Source organism: Dermacentor silvarum, chromosome 4 (genome assembly GCF_013339745.2).
Source record: "Dermacentor silvarum isolate Dsil-2018 chromosome 4, BIME_Dsil_1.4, whole genome shotgun sequence".
Classification (NCBI taxonomy): Eukaryota; Metazoa; Arthropoda; class Arachnida; order Ixodida; family Ixodidae; genus Dermacentor; species Dermacentor silvarum.
The window spans coordinates 11,882,966-11,910,235 of record NC_051157.2 but is presented as its reverse complement, the minus strand read 5'-3'; the positions used below and the strand labels follow the sequence as shown (position 1 = coordinate 11,910,235).

At 46.9% G+C, this 27,270-nt stretch overlaps 2 protein-coding genes across 6 annotated transcripts in view; both read right to left on the bottom strand.

Annotated features, from left to right (window-relative positions):
* Window positions 1–2,856, bottom strand: part of LOC119449456 (uncharacterized) — a 32,363-nt gene extending 29,507 nt beyond the window's left edge. For 2 of the 5 annotated variants that reach the window (XM_037712633.2, XM_037712632.2), the window contains exon 1: window positions 399–690. Coding sequence is in view for 3 of the 5 variants with exons in the window: in XM_049665212.1 (XP_049521169.1) it covers window positions 1,410–1,641 (232 nt within the window). In the remaining 2 variants the exon portion in view is untranslated. Of the gene's footprint in view, window positions 1–398; window positions 691–1,409; window positions 1,653–2,788 lie in introns of those variants that run through there. The other 3 variants (XM_049665213.1, XM_049665212.1, XM_049665211.1) reach the window with 3 other exon arrangements.
* Window positions 2,857–11,216: 8,360 nt separating this feature from the next.
* Window positions 11,217–27,270, bottom strand: part of LOC119449454 (protein tumorous imaginal discs, mitochondrial-like) — a 39,944-nt gene continuing 23,890 nt past the window's right edge. Inside the window, 5 exon segments of the mRNA XM_049665210.1 lie at window positions 11,217–11,439; window positions 11,527–11,648; window positions 22,192–22,289; window positions 24,117–24,172; window positions 24,174–24,233. Of these exon segments, the coding sequence (XP_049521167.1) occupies window positions 11,557–11,648; window positions 22,192–22,289; window positions 24,117–24,172; window positions 24,174–24,233 (306 nt within the window). The 3' untranslated portion in view covers window positions 11,217–11,439; window positions 11,527–11,556.

Genomic DNA, 27,270 nt, shown 5'->3' with positions numbered 1-27,270 from the left:
CAGTCATCATTTTGAATACCTGTGTGCGCTGCGAACTATAATTGTAAAGGAACGTCAAGCATGACTTACTTTCCTAGGACAGCAATACTACAATGAAAATTTCTGCGACACGCAGGTTTCGTTCGCGTTGGCGCAACAAGCCGAAAACGGTACCTTCAAAGATAGACATTAGAAAGGAGGCATGCTTATCGTATCGAACTTTAGCTTCCTAATTTTAACGTTCACACCACACAAACTAGTTTGAAGACTAGTAAGTACACAGTAACTGCGCCTTTAGTGCCGCACGAGAAAACAAAAAAGTACCGGTGCACCTGTCTCTTTGCGTAACGGCGCACAACGCGTAATAAGTCATAATTGTGCGGCAAGAATAACATCAACAGCTGATGCTAATAACTTACCTAGGCACCACCTTTCAGTTTAACAGGGGTTTGGTCGTTCGAATACAACGAGAATTTGAATTTGTTGCAATGCCAGACTCGCTTCAATATCGCGCTAAAACCAGTGTGGCTGACCGATTTAGCCTGGCATTTCTAAACAGTTGTGCGTCAGTATAGTATGCTTCAACGGCCACTTTGTGAACTCATAATGAAAAGCGCCCCATTTTAAACCTCCATTATGGCTACCAACATTATATCAGTTTTTTTACAACATAAGGCAGTCCTATAATGTCGTCCAACCCTATTTATTCGTTTGCTTTTCTACTAGCCTCCGAGATCGCGACCAATGCAACGGCACTTGCAGCCAACGTTGCCTGACCACTGTGAACCAGTTCACGGCGGTTCACGAGGCCCCTTCTAGCCTTCGTAACGAGGCGTTCAGAAATTGTGCAGTTCGATTTCTGTGGTGCAGGCACAGCGCGACACTCAAAACGAATGTCAAGGTGCATACGCGGTGCAGGCGTTATGTTATGTCCGACTAATATGCACGGAGCGCGTAAGTTTTAGAGGTCCTGAACTACAGGTATGATCGTCTTCAGGGGCGTAAATACACACCACACTTGCGTAGATACATCAGACGTGCATAAGCGGGGTTTTAACGGCGATCGCGCCCGTGTGCTGTGTCGTATGCTGCGCTTCTGCCGCGCACCTGTACGCCTGCACCAAGGCGGCACCGACAGTGGAGTGGGTGCAGCAAAACCATGAACCAGCCTCGCACCTTTCCTGCACCTCTTGAAACGAACGGCGTGGTTCAGCCGACGTCATTGCTGCACCGCTGAAACGAATGGCAGGGTGCAGCACCTCGTGAACTGGTCCAGGTGGTGCAGGCGAATCGAACGTACCTTATGTAATCAACAAAATTGACAAAATCTCAGACCATAAAGTCCGTGGAAACACGATTACCGAAACAGAACACAGTGATATGCGAAAAAGGGGCTGGAAAATTAAATAAAGTTTACCACTTAATTTTACCTTGAGTTTCAACGTTCCAACCAATCGACCTTGGTTCCAACTGCGCTGTTGGAAATCCGGTGCTGCCACTGTACCGGTGCAATCCGTTGTCGGCGTCGGCCAACACCGCTGGGCACAGGCTGGGCGTCGGCGGCGTTGTCGTTAAATAAAAAATATATTTACGTATATGTATATGCCACGCCTTGCTATACGACATATATTGCCACATTATTCTATCACTAAAGTTGCTCATACCTTGTCTTATATAATTGACAAAGTTATTCCTCGGAATTTTGAGAATGACAGCCCACAAACAAATGTCGTGAAACAGAACACCGACGGCGCATGCCTTTTATGTTAAATCTTCTCAGAGTGAAATAATAAAAGTGCGAAACAGTAACAGAAACCTGAAAACACTGCTATTTCTTGGCGCGGCTGTGCACTACCTCCGGGACCGGCCCATGCAACATGCCGCGTTTTTATCAGAAAGCTCGCCTTCATGCATAGCGTTCGCCGCCAGCGTTTTCCGGTAAACATTACGGTTACATAAGCAGCAGTTGCCGGGAAGCGTGGGTAGCAGTCAGGAATCTTTGAATGCTATCGGATTTTTCTTGAAGGCAAAGCATAGGCGTCCCCCAATTTTTGCCCAATTAATTACTTCTGAGGCATGCAGAGTACTTTGAGCAGTGAATAGCAATGGCGAAGCACCTCTCCGTCGGCGAATACTGTTACATCTGCTTTTGCTACGGTGCCCAGAAATACAAAACATTTACCACAGATATCAATATGTACCCACTCTTGTTCGCTGAAACCACAGCTGAAACCCAACAGGCCTCACTCGCTAGCAAGAACGCATGTGAACGATTTCAACATAGCTTTTTACTACGAAAGAGTATGCAGAAACTCCACATGAGTTATCCAAGTATGTGTAAGCGTACCCCCAAATTTCAAGTTGGCCCACCCCTACAATAGGCTTCCCCATCCTATTTTATATGGAGCCCTATGTATCCCTACGACTATGCATAAATCTGATCATATGGGCATTCTCTCTGGCCAATTTGTTGTTTGTTTTGGTTTCAAATGTTTCTTACTGCTTATAAAGCTACCAATCATTTACATTGAAACTATTATAACGATTAAATGTCCTAACTTTGTAAATTAGGCTTTTGTGCAGATACAAGGCATTACACTTTTTGCGTGACAGACATATTTTGCTGGGGTACTCTCCAAAGAATGCTTACACATTAAATGAACCAAATAAGACCGCACATCACGTTAGTGGTGCAAACAATGACCATCAAACAGTTCAAAAATTCACGTAAGGCAAGAAGCCTTCATTCTCATTTAGATAACATTTGGTCATGCCCAAAAAAACTGCCTGCTCCACATGCAATCATTACCTCATAGCAAAACAAGTGGTGCCAGTATCTACCACATTGTAGACCTTGCATCGGAAAGTAATGATAAGGCAACATTTGCAACATTTCCATGCTTGAAGAACAGTAGCGCACCCAGGATCTCTGCCAGGTGGAGGAGGGGTGGGGGGGGGGGGGGGGAGAAGCACTTAGCATAATATGCAATTCCCTTGCTTTAGTCAGAGGAATCAAACAGCAAATAAAATGCCTAATAATTATAATAATAATGACACCAAGGATGATGACGATGTTTCATTCTTCAGTGTTTTACTCAAATTCAGGAGTGAATGAATAAATACAAGACAATGGTAGTGTTTTTGTTAATCAGGAAAATTCAACTTCAAGCCACCTCCTGAATTGTAATAACAATGTGAACAGAGCACTGAAGGCATACGTTGGACTGGTGGGGCTGGACGTGGGGGGGGGGGGGGATAGAACCAACCCCCCCCCGCCCCCCCGTTAGTGCGCCACTGTTGAAGAAATACCCAAGTTTGTGCATTTTGCACAAACAAAATAAACAAGCGGTACGAAAACCATATTCTCAGAAATTTCGTCTTCGGGAACAAAACATGCAAACTTTTTGAGCATAGACGGTGCCTGGTGCGGCCGATGACTTATTTAGAACAGCAGTCACAGCACTGCTGTTCTATTCTGCAGTGCTATTTTGGACCTTGCCCAGTTTGGCAGAGATGGCATTTTGAGCCAATCAGAGAAGCATTAACAAAATATTAGTGAGCAATGGAGACAGTGGTCCAGTTCTCCATCTCGACATAGTCATGGCAACGAATGAACATACACCCAGTAGCTTGGCAACTGGCTCTCAAACTTGTGATCAGTGCACGATGACACTAACTGAGCTGCAGCAAACTCGGCTCTCTTAAGATAAGGATTCATATATCTTATAAAAAAGAATTAGCCAAGCTATTTATTTTCTATCTCTGAGAGGTTCACAACGTTAAGGTGAAGCTTAATTGAGGTTACACCTTCTGTACAGGTGTAATTAGTAAGACTAAAGACAAGTGACGTGGTTTTTAAGGGTTTAAAGCAAGTTGGTGAGCAAGGCAGAGTGAAGATCGCAAATACATGCAGCATATTAAACTTTCTATCTAAAAAACACAGAGTAAGAATTTTAAAATAACCACAAACAAGTACGCTAAAATACTGAATATCGGGGGTCCGAACTGCACTGAATGACTTCCACCTACATCATGCAATGCAAACCCACAGTACATATAAAGCTATTTGAAACAAAGGCAGGAGCTGCTGGGAGCTGCTGTTAAGCTTGTTTGTGGCAGTAAAACTTGAAAGGCGTTTAAATTTTATCAAGTGCATTCTATCCTTTATAACTCTTTAGTGAAGTGTTGCAAATGCAAGTTTCATATGGCATCCCACATTGCAGCACGCTGTTGTCTGGGTTGTGTAGACAATGTGTGACCTCAAAGACCACGGTGATACTACATAGAGTACCGCAGTCACCACTGCTTGTTGTCAGAGAAACAGGACTCTCATTCATAACCTGAAATCAACTGCAAGAGCAGAGCTGGTTCCATAACATTTTAATGTGATTAGCACGCTTCACCTCCTTCAGCCATTTTGAGCCTATCTATTCATCTACAGTATAGACCAATTATAACGTAACCGCTTTTAGTGCAGGACCAGATATAGTACGGTCTTTTCAGACTCCCGTTAATTTCCCCATAGCACTCCATATATACACGTATCGCTTATAGTGCAGTTGCTGGAGACGAAATGCCGGTTACAGTGCGGCTGCCGGCGCATCTCGCGCCGGCAGCCGCACAACCGGCGCGTCTCCACCGTCGGGCGTGTTCCCGTTGCTGGTGCATGAATAGCTCCGTTCATATTTTTAGCCCGACGCACCAAGCCATGCCAGCCACGCATCCCAGCATTCTTCGCAAGGAGCGGGCTGTTATGATCGGCTTGGAACTGCACCTGTGAAATGTGGGAATCAAGCTCGAGCGCCTTTCCCGTGATGAGATAATCCTCTTTCATCCCCGGGAGAGCGTCTGACCTCTACGGAGCAGACGAAAACAGCGAGCTACCAAGAAGGAAGACCCGAGGGAGAGGAGGTCGCCAACTTGACCGCCCGACAGAGGTCTGACACTTCCACAAGTTCCCCGAAGAAGTCATCGGCAGGTTATGCCTGGAATCTGTATCTCTCCAATGTGGGAAGCAAGCCCCAGCGCTTTTCCCGTGACGAGATAATCCCCTTCAGCCCCGAGAGAGCTCTCACCTCTACGGAGCAGACGAAAACGGCGAGCTACCAAGAAGGAGGACCCGAGGGCGAGGAGGTCGTCAACTTGACCACCGGAGAGAGGACTTCCCCGAAGGAAATGCCGGCCACCACGAGGGGATTTAAGGCCGTCCTGGCCCCCGTGTTAATCAGAACCTGCTCGAGACTCGGATAGAGTCAAAACCATGTACCAATGAAGTGAATACAATCTTTTCTATTTTTCATCCTCACGATGCCCGCCTTCATCGTCGTTTCCTGATTCCTGCGGTGACGACCCACCTCACCCGGTCGAGATTATATCAGCTGGTTGGCAGCAATGGGATACTCCACCCTTCGTCCTGGCTTCAGCAGAATGGTGAGCGCTTGACTTTCTTTGAGAATTTGCCAGGTTTTAGCTTGTGTGTTTTCTAAAACGGCGAATTAGTTACTGTACGTGCAGGCTCCTGTTGAAAGCTTCCTCACGTCACAGCAGAGTAAGAAAGTCCTCGTTCGGGATTGACCATGGATTTGGGCAAACGGAAAAAGCCAGAGTTGTTATTACTTTGTGAAGAGCTGGGAATTGAGGTCGGGAAAAGTCAGAGAAAGCCGCAGCTTGTTGAGGCGATTGAGAAGTGCGGGGCTCTTGAGGACGAAATTTCAGAAGCATGGGAAGAGATAGAGAAACGAGCTCAGAAAGCTGAGCAAAACGCTGCAGAGGAGAGGGAAAGGCAAAGAGCTGAGAAAGCTGAACAAAACGCTGCAGAGGAGAGGGAAAGGCAAAGAGCTGAGAAAGCTGAACAAAAGGAAGCTGCAGAAAGAAAGGAACGCGAGGAACAGAGAGCTCACGAACTAAAGCTAAAAGAACTAGACGTGCAGCGGGATCTGGCCAGGCAATCAGCAAATAACCTCTCAATAGATGAAAGGCATTCAGGTGTAGCAAGAGTGAAAATAAGGGATCTCATGCCGTCGTACAAGGTTAACGATGACATGGGATTGTTTCTCGTTATTTTTGAACGAACCTGCGAGAGAAACGGGTTGGCACTAGAGAGTTGGCCGCAACAGATTCTGACCGTTCTTCCTGGCGAAGCAACCGAAATAATTGCAAGGCTAACGAAGGACGAGTCAGAAGATTATCAGAAAGTAAAAGCTGCGTTGCTAAGGAAATATCGGCTCTCAGCGGAGGCTTTCCGCCGCCGTTTTCGGGAGGCAGCTAGGACACCGGGCGAGTCTTTTCAAGATTTCACTTACAAACTGAAAGCCAATTTAATTGAGTGGCTAAAAGGGGAAGATGCGTTCGGTTGTCACGACAAGGTTGTTGAGCTAATCTGCATGGAGCAGTTCTATGGGTCCTTGAGCGAAGAGATGCGCCTGTGGATTCAAGATAGGTCGGGCGAGAAGGGCTTAGAACGTGCTGCAGTGCTAGCAGATGAATTCGCCGCACGTCGCGAATCCGAGAAAACGCGCGTCAGGCCGTTGATTAAATTCGGCAAAGAGGAAAACAGGCGCCCCTTTCACAAAGAGAAAGCTGGAAGTGAGACCAAAGACATGCCGACAGATAATTTAGGGCAGAATAACAGTGCAGCGAAAGACGAAAGAAAAACAGAAAGGGCGTTTGAGGCTAGAAAACCGGTCGTCTGTTTCCGTTGCCAGAAGCCTGGACACCTTGCGATCGGCTGTCGGAAGCCTAGGATTGTTTTTTCTTTCGTAAATGACGACGGCAACTTGGAGCTCTTAGAACCCTACATTCGCGACCTCGCAGTGAACGGAACGCCATGTAGGGTACTTAGGGACTCGGCCTGCGACAATGGACATCGTCCACCCTGCGTATGTGCAACCTGAGGATTTTACCGGGGAACATGCGTGGATCCGGCAGGTAGTTGAGGAGGATAGTGTTTGCTTGCCCATAGCCAGCGTAAAGATCGAGGGGCCGTTCGGACTATTGATGACTGAAGCCGCGGTATCGCAGAATCTGTCCAAACAATACCCCTACTTATTTTCAAATCGCTCGGAAATGCTGCTAAAGAAAAAGGGTCTGAGTTTTGGCGACTATACGGCCCAAGCTCTCCCGCAGTCCCCAGGCTCATGAGATCGCGGCGGAGATAAGGCAAGGCAATGAAGAAAGGAAAAGGCCTCATGACATAGGCACTCAGGAAGCGCAGCACATAGCTAATGAAAGCGGGGAAAAAGGTGCTAGTGAGGAGGCATTCGGCTCAGTGGGCATACCGCAGCAGAGGCTGGTAGAGGAATTAGAAAATAATTTGGAGCTGTCACATTCGGAGGGCTATTTAGACCATTTGAAGGTTGTTAAAGAAGGAATCGCGGCAGAAGAGAGCAATTACGTCGCGAAGGTAGAAGCAGTGGCTATTCCGGAGCACGTTCCTTGCGGAGACAAGGCTTCTTTTAGCAGCCCTAAAAAGGTCAAGGAGGCGCTGAAAAACTCCCTTGTACCTCCGCATTTGAGCGGGGTTCCGGAATCGTCCAAAGGAGAGGAGACTGATATGGCGGCCAAACAGGGCAGGACCCGGACGATCGAGGTTTGCACAGGCACATTCGGTGACCGCCTGGCGAGGCAAAAATTTTTCAGACAGCGCAAACGAGCGAAGTATTTAGCACAGCGCAAATTCGAGAAAGACGCCACACCGCAGCCCGTAAGCGAAGGGAACAGGCCACCATGCAGAACTTCAAAGAGCTCGTTATGGTGGTTGAGAAAACGGAGACGTCGCCAAAGGCGGCTGACAACAGAACAGGGCGCGTCTCCGCGAGTAGGAATGCGGCTGAAAGGGGCAACCTGGATGAGGTACGCGCGCAAGCACAGGGCCAGTCAAACAGTCAATGAAGGGGAATGCGCCGCGAGAGGGAGAGCAAAGGAAGAATGGCGATTCTCCTCGCGTTTACGGCCTCCCTCCCCGAGACACAAAAAAAAGCTGCGGCCACACGAATTGACAGGTGACGGGAGGGGGCAGTGTGTGTCTGGCACCCTTTATTGCCCATGGCGAGGCCCAATGACTTTCAGATTGCGACCTAGTCGAGTGCGCATTAGGAGGTAGTAATTGTCGAATTGGGCGCCTCCATAAGGTTCCCGTTTGTAAATTTGTAAATAGAGCACGTTGCATTTTTTTTTTTCATTTGTTAGTTATTAAGACCTTATTTCTTTTAATTTCAAAGGTTCCGCGTTAATCTCGGTGATTCGTTGTGATGATTGTTATGCACGCCAGTTACGCAAATAAACTGCGAAGCAGGTTTTGCGACGGTGGTGGCTCGTGAACGCGCTGTTTTTGTAGATAGGCATTGACCATTGGAGGTTTGTAGAAACAAACCATTTTGGGTAATTCAATGCTTACAGGGTAGGTGCGTTTATCGGCTACCATTGCAGATAGAGTATGGCTTTTGGTTTTCTGGCTTTAAATGCCACTTTATGAATCAGCTTAATTAGGAGTTCAAGCGGTCATCACAGCGCAGTACATTTTGCCTTAGAAGCGCTGGTACTGGCAGATACTATTGACCCAACGAGTAACTAACTCACTGCGCAGCATTTATCCGTCTGATCATTTTCAATGCACTCTCAGTCTCTCAATAAATATGGCTTTCCCGGGCAGGAAAAACAAAAACGTTAGGTATTAGGTTAATTGAAATATGCACTTAAGTCTAGTTTTTCCTTTTGTTAAATTTCAAGAAGCTCGAACGAGGGCTGCAGGTTTAATTCTGATAAGGTTTTGCGTGAAGAATATGTGAACCTGGCAGTTCTCATGGTTAGTTGGGTGCTCTCTGTTTGTTGTGCCTTGGGCTTGGCGTGGTCTATTTCCAGAGGGTGTCACCTGGCCTGCCTTGGAACGAACGGCGAAACAAAGCAGAGGCACGGGGTCTATGGTCTCTTCGAGGTGCTTGGATGCTGCAACCCCTTCGAGACCTCCTGTGGCGGTGGACGGGCTGTTATGATCGGCTTGGAACTGCACCTGTGAAATGTGGGAATCAAGCTCGAGCGCCTTTCCCGTGACGAGATAATCCTCTTTCATCCCCGGGAGAGCGTCTGACCTCTACGGAGCAGACGAAAACAGCGAGCTACCAAGAAGGAAGACCCGAGGGAGAGGAGGTCGCCAACTTGACCGCCCGACAGAGGTCTGACACTTCCACAAGTTCCCCGAAGAAGTCATCGGCAGGTTATGCCTGGAATCTGTATCTCTCCAATGTGGGAAGCAAGCCCCAGCGCTTTTCCCGTGACGAGATAATCCCCTTCAGCCGCGAGAGAGCTCTCACCTCTACGGAGCAGACGAAAACGGCGAGCTACCAAGAAGGAGGACCCGAGGGCGAGGAGGTCGTCAACTTGACCACCGGAGAGAGGACTTCCCCGAAGGAAATGCCGGCCACCACGAGGGGATTTAAGGCCGTCCTGGCCCCCGTGTTAATCAGAACCGCTCGAGACTCGGATAGAGTCAAAACCATGTACCAATGAAGTGAATACAATCTTTTCTATTTTTCATCCTCACGATGCCCGCCTTCATCGTCGTTTCCTGATTCCTGCGGTGACGACCCACCTCACCCGGTCGAGATTATATCAGGGCAGAATGATGCAATGGCGGGAGCGTGCGAAAGCACGTCCGTCGCTGCAGCTCTCTGCACATTAACAAGCATGGTGTCACGCACGCACAAGCAAACATAAACACATCTCACTCGATGACCGTGGAAACTTGCTGTCAGAACCCTATGGTGAGGAAGCGCAGCAGCAGCAGTGAGTGAATTGACCTTCGGGCTGCCGCTCGCATCAAAGTGAACTCTAGCCGCGAAAACACAGTGCACTGTGGACTGTGCCCCCGTCACAGATGGCTTTCAAGATACAGCGGCCCCTGTGGGCAGGCATGCGCGCTCAGAGTAAACGCTCAGATTATGCCGCTGTTGTGATGCCATCATAGTCATGCCGTCATGGTCGTGCCATGGTTGTCATTCCAGCTTCTTCATACCGCCGTTGTCATCACACTATCATCGTGGTACCATAGTTATCATTTAATAATCGTCATCTCATACCATCTTTGTTTTTGCGTCGACGTCATTCCATCATCGCCACTGCATCAGCGTGATACAGACATTGTCATGCTTAAGGGTGACCTTGGCAAACGAGTGCCATAGCAAAGTGGGAGGATACCGGAGCATGTCGCATGTAGTCAAAGCAACAGAAGCTTCGGAATGACCACTACAGATGTTAAATAAATGTTACTTCCAAAATGCCGTGGGCTGCTTGAACGCGAATTGCATTACCACTGACGGTCATGGTGATACAAGTTCTGCTGTAATTTTTTTTTTCATCAAGGTCGTGGTATGAATAACCAAAATCCACAACACCCCATAGCATTTGCACTAGGTAATGAGATGTGTGACCGAGCACTGCACAACACCCCCATGCGATTATATTTACTACTACACTAAACTGTCAATTGACATATGGCTTGAACAGCAAGAAGTATGAAGTACTATTCCAATTCTCCATATAGTATTAGATATAGCACACCTCTACCAATTACTGTAACCAATACTGGCTTGTCAACTTGCCAGGCTTTCAGCGTGCTAATTATAATCCCCACATTGCATGCACCTTTAGCTGCCAGGTGGCTAGAGCAGTACCAAATAATTGTGAGCACTAGTGTCGTGTTAACGAGACACTAAAGGAAAATATTAAGTCAAGCTACATTGAAAGATCAGGGTTCTACAATTATGAATTCGTCATTCATAGCGAAAACAGTGCACTTGTAAGTGAAAAAATTACAAAAATATAAACTCGGAGTGGTGCCACCTATTTTCGACTAGATACCTCTCATGTTACGTCAGCGCTGGTACATTCATGGAGAGCAACAGTGAGGGAGGTCAGATGGGAATTTTGTCATTTTGTCCGTTTTGGCACAGGTGATTCAAATTGAGTAGCAGCAGCAAAGCCTTCGGGGACAATTTTCTACGCAACAGTCATATATTGCCAACAGAAAATACTAATAGACTTTTAGAAGAATAATATAGCGCTAACTTAGCTCTATTTTACTTTAGTGTCCCTTTAAAATTGTCAATACACAGTATTCCTAGTTACATCGAAAATAAGGCAACACCACAGCATAAAGAAACTCTATGATTGCGCAAAACAATGTTAACTAAGCCAAACCTACAACCCAAAAGTCAATTAAGACAGACGTTTGTACACCGAAGACAAGTGGTGACTAACGATACGTTCATTTATTGATGCCGGTTCAACAAAAAATGAAACTAATAGGCTGTAATAAGGCCTAAATACAATGTTTCACAGGGAACAAACAAATAAGAAACTACACTTTGTTATTATTTTGGTCTTCTACCGGCTCTACCACGGGTTCATCCAGTGCAGTTCGAATTTGCCTCACTAAACCGCTTGGATCGTCCATTGCAGTTTTGCCTGTAAGGAAAAACAAAGTGAAAATCAATTACACGTCTCAATTAAATACAATTCGGGCAGTATTCACAAGCAAGCAGCACAGCATACCTTAATATAAAGCCTAAACGACACAGAAGCTCATCCGAAAATAGCCTTTTTAATTTTCTCGAGAATACCCATGTCTCCTTCTTGTGCGGTCTCATCTCTGCCAGCATACGTTTTCTTCTCGCCTACAGAAAGAGAAAAGAAATTTTGCTTTCTGAATAAAACTGACAGAACATATCAAAATACTTCTTAGCAGCGCATGCTGGCAGAAACACAAGAGGCATAGTTCTGTTAACACTAACACTCTGTGAACTGAGTCTTTTTAAATCCACACACTATGGACATTGATCTACTGACAAGTTGTGATCTACTGACATTATGAACAAAATTCAGGAAGTTCAACGAGCATTCAGTACAGTAACTAGGCGACTCAAAAGATGTTTACGATTGGACTGGGATTTGTGGCAGCTAGGTCTCACAAGACAGAGACAAGGGTACAACATTGTGTGATGAAATGTAAAAATGCAATGCAAATCATCCTAAGCTGTGGAAGTGAGCAGCTTCTCTGCAACCTGTTCAGAAGAGTGCTGATGGTCAATTGTTGGACAATCATAAACCTGTATTTCCATGTTACTTAAAAAACAGCGCTACCAACAAAGAACACCAAAAAGAGAGTGAACACACACGGTGCTGTTTCTGACACATAAAAGAAGCCGAAGTACTACACATCAACTGAACCTGCAATTTTACAGCCACCTATAGGGCTTGTTTAGTTCAACAGTAAAGTGTTCAGACATTGAGGTCATGCCACCAGAATATAAATATATAAAGTAGACTTCCGTTCATTTGACTCCGGTTAATTCAATCTGGACCGAAGGTACGGGCCTGCGCTCATGCACTTCTATGGGTCCAAACTTTCGCCGCTTTCAATTCTAAAATAGGCCTTCGCTGGATAATTAGAACTGGACCAGTCAGTACGCATGCACCTGACCCCTATAATGACCCCAACAGCGACCTATAGTGGCTGTGTCGGTCTCAGCGGAGCTTGGGGACAGTGAATGCGTTGAACACACGTCCTCTCCTGTCGAAAACGCTTATTTTCTGCGTGCCCTAGGAAGATTTTCAAGCAATAACCGTAGCTCATAATGTCTGAATACGATATTTACTCAATTCTAACATGCACCCTTTTTCTTTTCAGGAAAACTGGCTCAAAAATTGTGTGCGCGATGCAAACATGAAACCAAAACCGCCTACACGGCGTTTGTATGGTTTACCACGTAACACAGATGTACTGCGGCGAAGCTGGCTTTACGAAACCGGCCACCATGGAGCAACATCTGTTAGACCCCTGCCCATTTTTCTTGCTAAAAAAACGGGTGTGCATTAGATTTCTACTTTGTTTAGGTGCTTTAAAGTCATTTCTAAGTTAGGTTTCTACTTTTGACACATAGAAAGTGGGCACGCATTTGATTCGCGAGCGTTAGAATTGGGCAAATACTGCCAAAGCAGTGTGTTATGGCGTTTTTCTGCATCTTGTTTAATTCGACCTGCCAAATAATTCAATCAATTTTGTCAGACCCGTTTGGTCGAATTAATGGAAGTCGACTGTATAGGCTTAGCATTACCTTAAGCAATGAAAGGCTGCTCTGCAGCTTACACATTAAAAATTGCTGCACCGGTTTTTAAGTAACGCTCCACTGTTGAGGCATATGCACAAATCCAGCAGGGCTAGCGGGCACACTAAAATGCTTTGAAGACAAATGCTAATGTGCAGAAGAAAAAAATGTTTCAGAAGTATAAAAATAAAGGTGGGGTCAGCATACTATATGAAAGGTGTGCATAGATAAAGTTCTATCAGATCTGTGCAAACCTTATCAAACTGCGTGTCGAACACAGTGAGTAGCCACTTATCTGATATCTTCCACTGAGTCTTGGCTTGTTCCTGACTCCTCCAGTTTTTCTAAAAGCCACCACTAAAATCATGACGATCATGGTTGACTGTGTTCAGCACCTTTTCAATCCGCCATTTATGGTTAGTTTAGATTCCATGCATACTGCACCATTGTATAGGGGTGGTGACAGGTATCACCTTGCCATAAAGGAAAATTTGTCACCTAAATTTCCTTCTTGCCTTGAGAGGTCCATACTATTTTCCATCAATCCTGCCCCTTTTGCTCATCTCTTGCATTGCCTAGCGAGTGTGCAATTCGCACCAAAGCACACATGGGTTTAGAGCTCTCTGGTATGAGCAATATGTGATGCGGCACACTGAAAATTTCAAAGGCAGCGTCACAGCTAGCCATATCAATTTGTGCAGCGCTTCATGATCAGCAGGATTAGCTTTATGGCAGAATGCTCATCTCGCATGTGGTGGATTCAGGTTCCACCTAATGCCACGAGCATAGCACATTCCCACATAGCCATTTGCTATAAAAAATTTTCTGGAGCAACCACTTACATAATTTGTCAATTAAATTAGGCGTTTTTACATTTTGCACAAAAGGCCTGTGCCTATTAACAGCGAAGCTGTTCTAACCAGAAAAAGTGGCGCCTGCTGTCGCAAAACCTCGCCGAGCTATGACGTCACTGCGTTACCTAGCGATCACCTCGCGGAGCAGCGTCTGCCTCGCCTCCTCTCTGTGTCGTGCACATGTTGCCTTGACATGGGATGAAGGAGAGGGAAGGAGAGCATGCGCGCGGCACGCGCAATGCTCAGGAGAGAGAAAGAGAAAATGAGAGTGAGAGAGAGAGAGAACGAAATTGTAGCAGCACCAACGAGGCAAGGCACAGAGCTGCTGCTGACGCTGCCCGCATTGCCTAGTCGCGCATACGCCGAAGCAGTAGCGATGACGTCACCTCACGTTGCCTAGTAACCGCCGGCCACGGAGAAAGAACAATTTAGGAGGCGCAACTCGGCTCCCTCCCGCGTCATCATAATGTCATGCAGGAGCACGGCGGCGGACATCGTGACAGCGCCCCCTACCAAACGCCGTACGCCTGACGTATGGTCACGTGAGGGTTTGTCGAAGCGATGCAGCGGATTCTTGCGGATGCAGCGGTGCAGAGCTTGGTCGCTCGGTCTTGTCGTCTGCTCGAGCATGGATGCCAGTGCGCCGTCCTTGCATTAGGTAGCTACAGCTCGAGTACGCTAGCTGAACACGATGCCTGTCGCTAAACGAGACAGCAGCTATTACAACGTGTTCTCGCTAAGCTAGCCGGAGTGCCATGAGACAGGGACTAACCAGTACCTCCCCAAGGAGCAACAATTACTTTTTCGGCTCGTCAGGGAAGACTGCGCCTCCAAGGTCAGCGTAGCATTTACGCCTGCTGAACGTTCCACTGGGGAAATGTTTTAGTAGACGTTTCTCGTCAGTTCTCGATCCTCGCTTTCTATAGACTAGAATTCAGAGCCGTTCTCGGGCGCCGCCATTTTCTCGCGACGGTGGCATTGCGGCGCGAGCATTGGCTGTGGACTGCAGGCACTGCAAATCGCTGCACTGGCGGAAGCAGGAGCGGTGGCAATGAATTGTTCTTCAAGCGGACCGTTAAAGCTTAAAATTGCTAAGTGCATGCTCATTTCATGTCTGCATTATGTACGCATGACGAACGCAGTAGAACACGCGTCGGATGGAGGGTACGCTTGACTTTTCTCAAGTTTCGCGGTATCATGGTCGCAATGAGGGCGACGCATTTCCGTTTGCGGAAAACATATACATTGGTTTCCGCACGTCCTAAAGCAAGGTATTCTGTTAGATTAAGTGTTCTGGCAAGTGCCAGCCATGGTGCAAGATAATTAGTGCCAATAAGCATGCTACAGCTGCATGTAACGTCGCTGTGCGCTGTCACAGAGCCTTTGCAGGGACATGACAGTGTGTTGTGGCGAAGCTTTAGTTGTTGAGAAAAGTAAAACTCAAAAGGTATAAAACTGGATTTCATTCGTACCTCGACAAACTTATCCAAACAGGGTAGCGGTTTTCGAAATGCGTTTCACACCTCGTGTAACATTACTGAGTGAAGGATGTGATGAAAGTAACAATTTTGCCGCGAAGCACTCTTTGTTTTCTTTTGAACCGCCTCTAGAAGCTTCTCTAATAGCCTCGTTGGCTATGTGATACGTGACTAAAGCACACTTGCTTGAACACTCTCAGAAAAAAAAATTGCGTAGCTTGCACTGGAGGCGCAATGCTAAAGAGACAGCGGAGCTGATGGGCACCTAGCTAGTCTTGGCTTTTGGGCTAGGCTAAGCACTACCAAGTCATCCCCAGCATTTCCCAGAATTTCTTGATTATTTGTCGATTATCGATTAGCTATTGTTTGGCTATCGATTGGCTATCGCAAGGTATTGGCCACGTATTTCGCCTAGGCTAAGCACTACCAAGTCATCTCCAGCATTTTCCAGAATTTATTGATTATTTGTTGATTATCGATTAGCTATTGATTGGCTATCATAAGGTATTGGCCACGTATTTAGGCTAGGCTAAGAACTACCAAGTCATCCCTAGCATTTTCCAGATTTTATTGATTATTGATCGAGTATCAAATAGCTATTGATTGGCTATCGATGACTGACTATAAGCTTAAGTAGTCCCAACCATGCTTAGCTAGACTTAGCAGGCTCAGCTTCGCTAGTTCACAGGGGTATTTGCAATTGCGATTGGACCCTTTCTGTACTACTGCTAGGATCTGCCCACATTTTCTGTTTGCACGTTACAGACTAACGCTCGGCTTAAACAGATCCGCTGTTAAAAAAAAAAGAATACTTGGGGAGCCCTTCTGCCACGCAACAATAATCATAATCTGGTTTCCTAGCGTTTCATTTCTTCAATACTCATCCCTCGGCGTCGCCGCGTTGGTGCGGTGGTTACGGTGTTCGGCTGCTGACGCGAAAGACGCAGATTCGATCCCGGCCGCGGCAGTCGCATTTCAATGGGGGCGAAATGCTAGAAGCCCGTGTTCTGTGCGATGTCAGTGCACGTTAAGGAACCACAATTTCTGGAACCGTCCACTACGGCGTGCATCATAATCACATCGTAGTTTTGGCATGTAAAACCACAGAAGTTATTAAGACGAAACATGTCTCATGCGGAGGTGTCCCTTAAAGAGTTGGCAATGGCCTTGTCGAAAACCTGGCGTCGCCGCGGATGGCAAAAAATGTCACGTGGCCCTATGAAAATGCATATACGTGTGACGCATACCCTAGTCCGTGATATACCCAAGTGCTCTATACCTAAGTCCGTGATTTGCGGGTAGGTGCCACACGGGGTTTTACATGTAGCGAAAGCCTATCATTTGGTAAAGTATGACCTAATGTGTAACTTAATGCATAACTCACTGCATGACTAAATTTGCACCAGGCTTCCGCCTTCAAGTGTTACGAAGAGTGTAATGCCGAGCGGAATTTTTTTAAAGTTGGCACTCGCCACATTCCTATCAAGAATGCCGACGACGGCACAATGCCGCCTTGACGAGTACCTTTTGTACATCGTTGCTACTCACTCAAACCGTGAGAAGCAATGATACAAACAAGCGCCATGCACAAATAAACACACGCTAGTCCGCCGATTCCCGCAGTCCACGCCGAGAGGTGGCCGCCTGGTGTCGAGTATTGGAGCACGCCCGCAACCTGCATGCGAGGCTAAAATAATCTGGTCTATAGCTCTCGCCCATTCTTGCAGGCGTTCAATGTCATTTGGAGCTTTGAAAGTTCGAGCTTCCTGCCAGGAACAGTAGAACCTCGCATACGTTTTTAAAAAATATGCGAAAAATAAACGTACGATCCGGGAAAACGTACGATCCAAATCCAGTAAAAATTGAAGCTGACAAGCCCATATTGAGGTGCAAGGGCAGAAAACATTTATTTCTTGCAAAACATACTTATTTTCTGCAGGTGCGTCTCACCCTTGGACAGGAACAACTCCTTTTCCACACATTGCAGACCCTCGTCCGCATTTTGGTTGTCTTTCGAGCGAAAGAAGCTTTGTAAGGCTTCCAATACAAGGGAATTGAGCACTGCAGAAAAGCCGCGCGGCGGCCGTCTGCCACTTAGCGCTTCACAAGCACATGAGAGCGGCCTTTTTGCACACCTGAATGATAATTTTTCACTGCAGAACGCATCATACGACCGCAGTTTGCCGCAATGCTGAACGTTGCTGCCGAATAATCGTACTTTCCGGAAACGTATTAACCAGAATGTATTAACACATTCCTCTATGGGGTTATGTTTATTTTTCGCGATTGCGAATGTAGGAGCCGGGAAATCATATTAAGCGGGAACGTATCAGCGAGGTTCTACTATACTGTAAAGACGAAGTGAACTTGGCCGCGGGTGCTCGCAAGGCGGGCACAAGGCGGGCACTGGAAGGGAAGACGACGAGGCAGAGAATAGAACAGCTGGCCCAGGAATGGGTGCTGTCTCTGTGTCTCTGTTCCTTTACAATGGTGCAGTCGGCGAAAGCCCAATCTTAAGGCACTCCAGCCTTCAGCACCGTGCTGTGGAGGCCTTGCGTCCTCCGGCATCTCGCCGTTCCAGGGTCATTCTGGCGAGGAAACACCGTCATGCTTCCCTTGTCATGAATGCCGCACCTGGGACTACCTGGATCTCCGAGCCCCCACGGCATGCCAATCACGCTGCCTTCGACATGGATCCTCGCCGTCATGGGTGCCTCCTGCGGCCAGGGAACGCCGTCCACGCTTCCCATGCTCCGGATCACTGCCCCATGACATCATCGCAATCTCAGCCAGCAAGGGATGCCATCCATGCTTCCTCGGTTATGGAGCCGGCCACCCTACCACCGTTGCAAGCACCCACCGCACCATCTGGGGACGGCGTCCAAGCCTTCTCGGTGGCTATAGGGCAGGACTCTACAGGTGATTTTGTCCAAGCCATTGCCGAGCTGAATCACCAGCTCGCGCTTTTGACGAACACCTTCGCATCTGTCGGTGGTTGCACCGTTGCACATCACACTGAGACAGTGCTTCGGCCACACCGTCTTGGACCTGTCCTGCCTGAGAACGCCGTACACGCTTGCCTTAGCGAGAATATCGTCATGAGAACTACTTCGACTCCTCAGCCACCAAGGTATGCCGTTGATGCTTCCTTGGTGGTAGAACCGGCTGCCGTGACTACCACAATGACCGCACTGTCCGTGGACACCGGCCCTGGTTCCAAGTGCAGCTACACAAGCAGCCTGGCGGAGTTGAGCCGCTGCGACTTCCAGCAGCCGGCTTATGTAAAAATACCACCTTTTCGCGGCTTTCAAGATGACGCCATCCTTTGGCTTCACACCATCAATGCTTCAGGTGATGGGCATGCTTGGCCAGACCACAAAAAATGGCTGGTTGCAGCCAAACGACTTTTCGGTGCCGCAAAAGGCATAGGACACCTACGAAGGCGTCAAGCAGCGGTCCTGGCCTGAATGGAGCGCAGCGCTCATAGCTGCTTTTGGCCGGCATCCTTGTGCCTGTGGTGAGTCCGACCAGCCCATTTCTGCGCATAGTGCTCCTGCGAGCTACCGCTTCAACGCTGCGGCATGTGTGCCCTACGGCAGCCCTCAGGCAGAGAGGTCCGCTGCAGACACTGGCTCATTGGGGGTCGCCGTCTGCTTCACCCCTGACGATGGGAAGCGCATAGTGACCACCGCTTCCGCTAGTATCCCGCGTCCGATAGAACCACCTAGTAACCGCCCATTCCCTTATGCCTGCGCTGCCCCTACATTCCCAAGCATCAGCTGCGGCTCGTCATCATCGAAGATCGCGGCTGAGAACCAACGGTTCAGCAACAGAGGCAGACAGTGAAGCCCTCAGCCACCACCGCATCAGTCACACGCCTCTTGTTCGAACTCCACGTCGGCACCCTCTGCCATCCATAGCGAACCCGGCAGCAAGGCCTACAAGACAGCGGATGAAGCTGTATCCGCAGCGGCGTCGGAAGTAGAGGCATGCGGTGACGACGCAGGAAATGCACAGTACTGCAACCCTTGGGACACGGACCCATCCGCCGTGGATCTGCGACTGCCGAGGGCCGAGGAGCAGAGCACCCAAAGCCCCACTCTGGAGCACGCCACCCCTGCCGCAAAGGGGGCACCGTCCACCAACGAGATGGACCGCCAGCGGCACATCTACGAGACGGCGTTAGCCTTACGTTTCAAGCGGCGAGATCCCGACCAGCGCTTGGACCGAAGGGCCCAGAGTCCTGTGGTCATCCTTCCCGGGCTGCAGCAGCAGCCGCGTGCAGGCCCCCTCGGCCCGGTGCCGTCGTCGTCCTCGTAAGTTTCAGTTGTACCGAGTCGCAGGGGAGGCATCATGGGGCAGCTTTCACTGCGGGATGCCTGTTACCCGAAGCAATGACCGCACCAGGGGAGCAGTTGCAGCACTTCGGTATCTTCTAGTGTTCAGGAGCAAACAGCGCCAACACCTCATGGTTCCAGCAGCAGTGGCGGTGGCAAGTTCCAATTCCTGCTACCCTGCAGAGGGCAGGGTTCGGCGTTGAAACAAGCGTAAGCGGCCGACAAGGCCATTTACCAGAACCACCCATTACCACGATCCCCTATTTCCGAGAACCCCCCTGCTGCCCCTATCGATACTGTCGCCGTTAAGTGCAACATCCACGCAGGAGTGAAGGTGTTCCCTTCAGAGTCAGTGCGGCGCCCAAGGCATGGTGGCCACCGCAACAAAGTGGAGCCGATGGCCCTGGCACCCGTCCTGCTCAATATGTTCCGGTCTACATTCTCGGACAATGTGTGGCCATCTTTTTCCAACAACAGTCGGCAAGGCCTGCGACCAGCGCGCAACAGCCAGTGCCGCCCGCCAGAGAAGCTGGTTGCGCGCTGGACGGCTCACCAACGATGACCTCACACCCTGGACAAGATGCTTTGTTGCAAGCGCGCCGGAAACTTGCAGCGTGGCCGAGTGAAACACGAAGTGAACTTGGCCGCAGGCACTCGCAAGGTGGGCGCTGGAAGGGAAGACGACGAGGCAGAGAATAGAACAGCTGGCCCAGGAATGGGTGCTGTCTCTGTGTCTCTGTTCCTTTACAGTACTTATATCCGCTGTTACAGTTTGGGATGAAGCATCGGCGTCTCATTTTCGATAATCAGTGAACGCACACACAGCGAACACTTACATCGTAGAGGAGCAGTGAGGAACTGCAGAACCTAGAAGGGATGATTCTGAATGCGCGAAGCGAGTGGCAGACTCTGCTCTACTCTGCTGTTCCGTGTCTGTCCTTGTCTCCCCAAACGTGCCGCAGAAATATAATTAAATTTTTTTCCCCACATGGTAGCTATGTATCGCATACTCTGATCAGCACTTTTTATGGTGCATGATAATAAAGATAAACAAATTCTCGTTTTTGGTACGCCAAAAAATTTTAAAAAGCACCAAGTGCAGTTTTCTATACGCGCATGGGTATGGTTGCAAATCGTCTGCTCTTTCTATACACACCTGGCTACGATTGCAGATTGTTTGATCTTTTAAGTGCGCAAGTTTCTTGCTCTTACTGCCGCATAAAAAGCATGTGATCCTAAATTTAAATCTTGAAAAAAATATCTATACCAAGATCGGTCTTTTATTCCTTGAGTGCAAACCGCGTGGGCACAAATCTTTTTGCGGCATCCAACAACCCAGCACAAGCGGCCAGTAGCAGACGACGCCGGATGCCGTCGAAGATCAAATTTGTTTTTTTTTTTTTGTTTTTCTTCCGCGACCGCGGCCACGCGCGTGCCACTCCCACCGCGAGGGAAGTAAAGGCTTTAGAGGGAAGTAGTTCCTTGAGTCACCACAAGGGGCGTTGCACCAATGTTCACCACCAGCGATAGCACGTCTGAAGCTGCGCGTCTCCTCCTTTCCCAGCGTGACATTATCACGACAAGTGCACGCGCTGGCGCCGGCCCATAGTTTCACCTCGTGTTATTCTTTCTCCATGCTGCCGGCGCAGGTGCGCGCTCGCTTCGCCCAACACAGCTCCTGCCTGCCTGCCTGCATTTGTGGCATGCCAGGAACGCTGCTGCTCGTAGGCACCGACACGTCCAGCACTAGTCACACGAAATGTACCTTCCCTACACGCATAGTTAAGTTAAACCAAGTTAATACCTAGCAGTAGTAGCCAGTAATGCTTGAGGATTGACACTTTCGCTGTGCCTAAGCTTTGCACGACTGAGTGCAAACTTGCCCATTTTTTTTTTTTCTGTCAGAACCTTCCAGGGCTAATAAGAAAATCCTTCCAAAAAGTGTAACATTAAAATGGCTTTGAGAAAAGCACAATTTTATTTCCCATTATCAAGCAAAAAAAATAAGGTGTTGAATTTTTATCCCTTATTTTATCTCTCAATATCTGAAGATGTAAAACCTGAAATTGAAGACGCCTACATATGTAATCATATGTTATGAATACATGTAGAATCAGCTAGCGCAAGACAGAGGTAATTGGAGATCACAGGGAGAGGCCTTCGTCCTGCTGTGGACATAAAAATAGGCTGATGATAATAATATGTTATGCCCTTCCATGAGTGCTTTCAGCAAATGATATCTTTAATTTTCCTACCACATTCCCCATCAATGTCTGATCTCTCGCAATGAGAAGTTAGTAGCACATCATCAGCGAAGTCCTCCCTTTTTTCTCTTCCCCTTCTCCCTTCCCCCAGCATAGGGTAGCCAACCCAGACTCTTGACTGGTAAACATCCCTGCCTGCCATATATTCCTCCCTCTCTATCTCTCAAGCATGTACCTACCTTGCCTTGTGTTGACTATGCCGTCGACAGTGCCGGGTGTGTCCGTTTCCAGTTCAGCATACGCCTGAATCAGCGCTTTCTGCTTGTCATTTAGGCGCCTAAAAGTTGGCAAAGAAGAGAGACAAAAAAGTCCTCAGCATTGAACTTGTGTTATCATCGGGTATTAAGAATTCTCCATAAACATCTGTAGCATGCTCGAATGCTCTACATTTAAGTAAAACTAAAGTTTTCAAAGGAGGTTATTCCCGTTATTAAAAGTGAATTCTTCAATTTGTGCAATAGAACTTCTAAGTAAAGGTCATTATGGGCATGACTTGCACAGCATGTGCTGGTCTTCCGTTATCGTTTGTACAGCTTGTCAAATTACAGTCAATGACCAATATTTGCCCGATATTTCTGATGCGTTCTTGGCACCGCCTCGTACCCCCTTAGAGTCGATGTATAAGAACGTTTGAAATTTCAGATGCAGAAACCCTTCGCTGTGCAATTTTCATGACTTTTGCCATGACCGCAGTTCCAAAATGGCATCAATAGAAGCCATCACCACCGCCATTTCAACTCGCAGCCTCGAACCAGCACTCTCGCACGCCAATTTGCTGGCAGCCATAGCCACCATCGCGGCACACTAGGCCTAGCGGCTTCGACGTTCGCTACCAAGTTTCCTGCTGTTCGGTGCTGTGTCGTTTATTGAAAGAATTTGCCGCTATCAGCAATGGCGCCGGCTCCACCTTTGTAATCTTCGCTGATGGCTTCAAAGCACGGAAAGCATGACGTAAGTAAAAACGTTGAATGCCAGTTTCCAAAAATCAGCTTGGCCGCAATGCAGTGGTGTTAAGCGTGAAGCATATGTGACTTATTGCAGTGAAGCATACTAAGAGTGGAAGGGGGCAACTGTATTCCTTAATTATAAGCGTGCATCCGCCATCTACTGTCACAGTACGAGCACTGACAGGCTTAATAAGTGCACTGGCAGGCCTTAAGAGCTGTTACAGGTGTGCCTGTGGCGATTTTAGCATTGATTTGGCGATTTAAAATCTGACGTTGACTGCACAACAGGGCCTTACTGACACATTTCTCATGAGTTTGTTCAAAAACTAACGTAAGAACTAAGAAATACCATCAAACCTCATTATAACAAAGCTGCGTCCGACAGAAAACATCTATGTTATATCCAAAATTCATTATAAACATACATTTGATCTTCAAGAAAAAAAAGTGCAATCAGCTTAATGTGAAAGAAACTCATGTTTAATGCCTCCAACAGGCCAGCAAACGGTCTCCTGTTAATTTTGATAGCCTGTCAGTAGTTTGTTGAGTGGATACGTGGCACGGGAACAACAGTAAACTACAAACAGCCTTTGCAGTGTGGTTAATACGGAAGTGTGCCTTATTGGTGTGATCACACAGGATTGGGACTTTGGCTTGCAGGCTGTGTTTGGAAAAAACCTGCACACCATGTCCAAAATGCGTCGTTTCAAGTTGCCCTTGCCGAGTTTTTGACATTTTTTACTACCAGAATTCACACATTGAGCTGCTGAGTAAGCAATGTTCCCTTTGCTATAGCAGTAGAATACTCACAGAACTCGAGCATGGCCAACCAACTTATTAATTTAAACTTCATTATATTAGATCATTCATCATATCAGTGTTCGTTAACTAGAGCTTTGACCATATGAGAGCCACAAAACCAGCAGTCTCTATGCACGTTGTGCCAGGACGACGCAAATGTAATAGCAGTCAAGAAAATGCAACTGAGAACATCACAATGCGGGTCCAACGTAATTAAAATAATTTCTGCTAGGCCTACATACTACTTCTACAGGAATGACTCCTGCAAATGATACATGAACATGACACTTGTTTCACGCAAAGCTGAAGCCCTCAGTATTCAAAAGCATTCTATAAGTCCCAAAAATTCAACTAACTGTGGTATCCGGATTTTCAGATGGACATAGTGATCTCCGTATCCGGAGCTGTTCAAACCGCTTGACTCCCTTGTTCGCCAACCGAATTTTGGTGTGTGACGAGGTTCCCATGGGGACCTGCAAGCAAACAGTGTACATTAAAACAGATTAATCAATGCCCTGGCCATCATTGAAGACAATGATGATGGAAAACAAAGCAACACCTGCATTAATAATGAATGTCCTGGTAATTCATTGAAGACAATGATGATGGAAAACAAAGCAACACCTGCATGCTACTCAATCATGTTAAAGTGCTACTGTAAATTTATGCCCAGGAAGATTCCCATACAGTAGACTTTTCTTCAAGGGTCACTAAAGGCAAATATTAAGTTAATGTGGACTGTCAAAATACCATTCCAGGAACCTCACAGCATGTATTTTGTACCAAGAAAAAACTTAGTTTAATAGAAAATCGCAGCTGAAGGCTCCGCATACCTCTAGAGACATTCAAATAACCCTCCGAGTGGGCAGTTATGACGTTGCATACGTCATCACAGCCCTTTACTCTGGTCGGTGAGTAAAACTAGAACCCGGGAGACTGCGCTATGATTTACTGCACAAAACGCAAAAGCACTGCCAAAAACTGAGCCAAGGATTCTCCGCTGCAGCTGCTCCTGGTCAAGTGGCGTGAACCGTCAGTGCATCATGCAACATCGCATGGATATTGCATTCTCTGCTATTTGTAGCACTGCGTGATAACGAAACTACTGAGATGTGAAAGTGCGGGCGACGCAGCGTCGAGCAACAACGAAACCTTCCTTTCGATCGCACGCCTCATCAAGGGTAATGTCAAAAAATTATTTTTCTAAGAATTGAATAGATGCAGACAAGTACCACTTTCTTCTGTCTTATAATGCAATTATCTTTTTATTATGAGTGGTTGAGTACTAGTGAGAGAATTATATTGAGGAGCATCCACGCCATCAGTCTTGTATTTGAAGGTCCCGGAGTAGTCTCAATTCGTATCCTGCATTTACCTTAAATTCTCGATTACTAAAGCTCTGCTCGTAATCATATTTACGCCTTAGGCGTCCTAGAGCATTATTTCATCACTTCAGCATGACTTAATATAAGCCTTTAATAGTATCCCTTTAATTCGACTATGCTAAATTCGATTTTTCAGTTAATTAGATCCCGATCTAAGGCCCCCAGGTGGCACCCATACATTATAATGGGTCCAATTTCGATACTGAAATTGGCTTTTGCCGGGTAACTTGCACTCAGCTGATCATCATGCACGTTCCCGACCCCAGTGGTGACTCCAATAATGGCAGCGTCCATCTCAGCAGCACTTAGGGTACAGATGTGTTGAACACACGTCATTTGCTATAGAAAATGACTATTCTCGGCCATCCTTAGGAAGATAGCAAAGTGAGAACAGTAGCTCGCTGTGGATAACAGTATTTACCCAATTGCCATATAGACTCGTGTAAGGGCTGCACTATTTAGTTACACGGGACCAAACCTTTTGGTCAAAATGGTGCCGGCACAGCCGGTGACTTATGCACACCCCTGCTCTCACCATCCAGTAGCAGCACGCATAAGTACACAGCGCGCAAATATTCTCTGATGTGTGCGAGCGGCATGGGGACACCGAATGCGATTGCTTCTCCTTCATGCATTTTCGTTTTCAAAGATAATTTGCTCGAAAATTTTGGCCGGTGCAATCCAATACAAAACCAGAACCATACTCGCAGCACTCTACTGACAGCCAGCCTAGCCAGTATCATCGCCACTGCCATCACAAGCTGGCAATCATGGATGAGACAGAACGAGTTCTCATACAGCATGACGACGTAACGACGCCGACACGCCGCTTTCAGTCTGATTTTGAAAGCACATTCAAACGATATGTTATTTTACATGTTAAACTAGCAGCAACAAGTTGTGTCATGTGTTTTCAGTGTTCCAGAGAATTGCATGCGTTGCAGGACGAACTTGCGAAGCGTTAGTCTAGGCATGGGCCACCATCCTGTTTGCGATTGTTAACGGAATGGTTTGATAAATGCAGAATATCAGACATGCTATGGAGGACATGTAGTGGTTCTTTATAGACAGCGATTAAGTGCTGTATGAGAGTGATTATGATGGGTAGTAACAAATAAATTTCCATTCTGCGAAGGCAAAGTTAGCTGATCTCATCTTTTTCTTATTGCCACAATCTGAGGAATGCTACATTTTTTTTTTTGCTAAAAATCGGGCGCCCGTTTGATTTCTACTTTGTTGTGGAGCTCCAATGTCATTTTATATAGTTTTCTACTTTGAACCTACAAAAAGTAGGTTGCGCATTGAATTCGGGGACGTGTTCTTGGGTTGCAGCAAATACTGCTAAATGAATCAGTGGTGTGTTTAGGCGTGTTTTCTGCCCCTTGTTTAATTCGACCAATTTCGTCCGTTATGTTATGTTCGAATTAACGGAAGTCAACTGTATAGCAATAAACTTGTACTTATCTGACTAACATGATTATTACTTAATGACACTATGATTCCATTTTGTTTTCTTGGTAATGCTCCTGTATTAATTCTTGTTTGTATTACTTGTAATGTACCCCCCTACAATAATGCTTTCGCGATCGTCAAAGTAGAAAGCAAAAATGGCCGCCTCCAAAAGTGACGTGCACGCTTCGGAAGATCGCAGATCTTGTGATTCCGCTGCGTCTGCGGCTGATTTTATCGATGGATCGAGCAGCAGTGGGTCTGAGGATCCTGCTATTTTGTCGGACTTTGACTTTGAGAGCAACGATGATTCAAACCAGCCCGGAATATCGGTGACCGCAGCCCGGCACGCCCAGCTGTAGTGCTTGCAGTTAAATTTTTGTAGCGAATACCTGTTCAATGAAAAATTTAGATTTTTTGGAGATGGTGCCTATTAGATGGCAATACATTTTATATATCTCATAATTTTCGTTACATTTTATAATAATAATAATAAGCATGTATTTACAAACCTTGTTCAATTTCCCCCCACATCTTGATTTTGCAATTATTATCTTTTATTTTATGACATACATCTCGTTAATAAACCCTTTCATGGGTGAAAAGTGCATTCATTCTGCTTTTTGTTTAAGTATTACATAAAATATTGAGTGCAGTAGTTCCTTCAGAAAAAGAA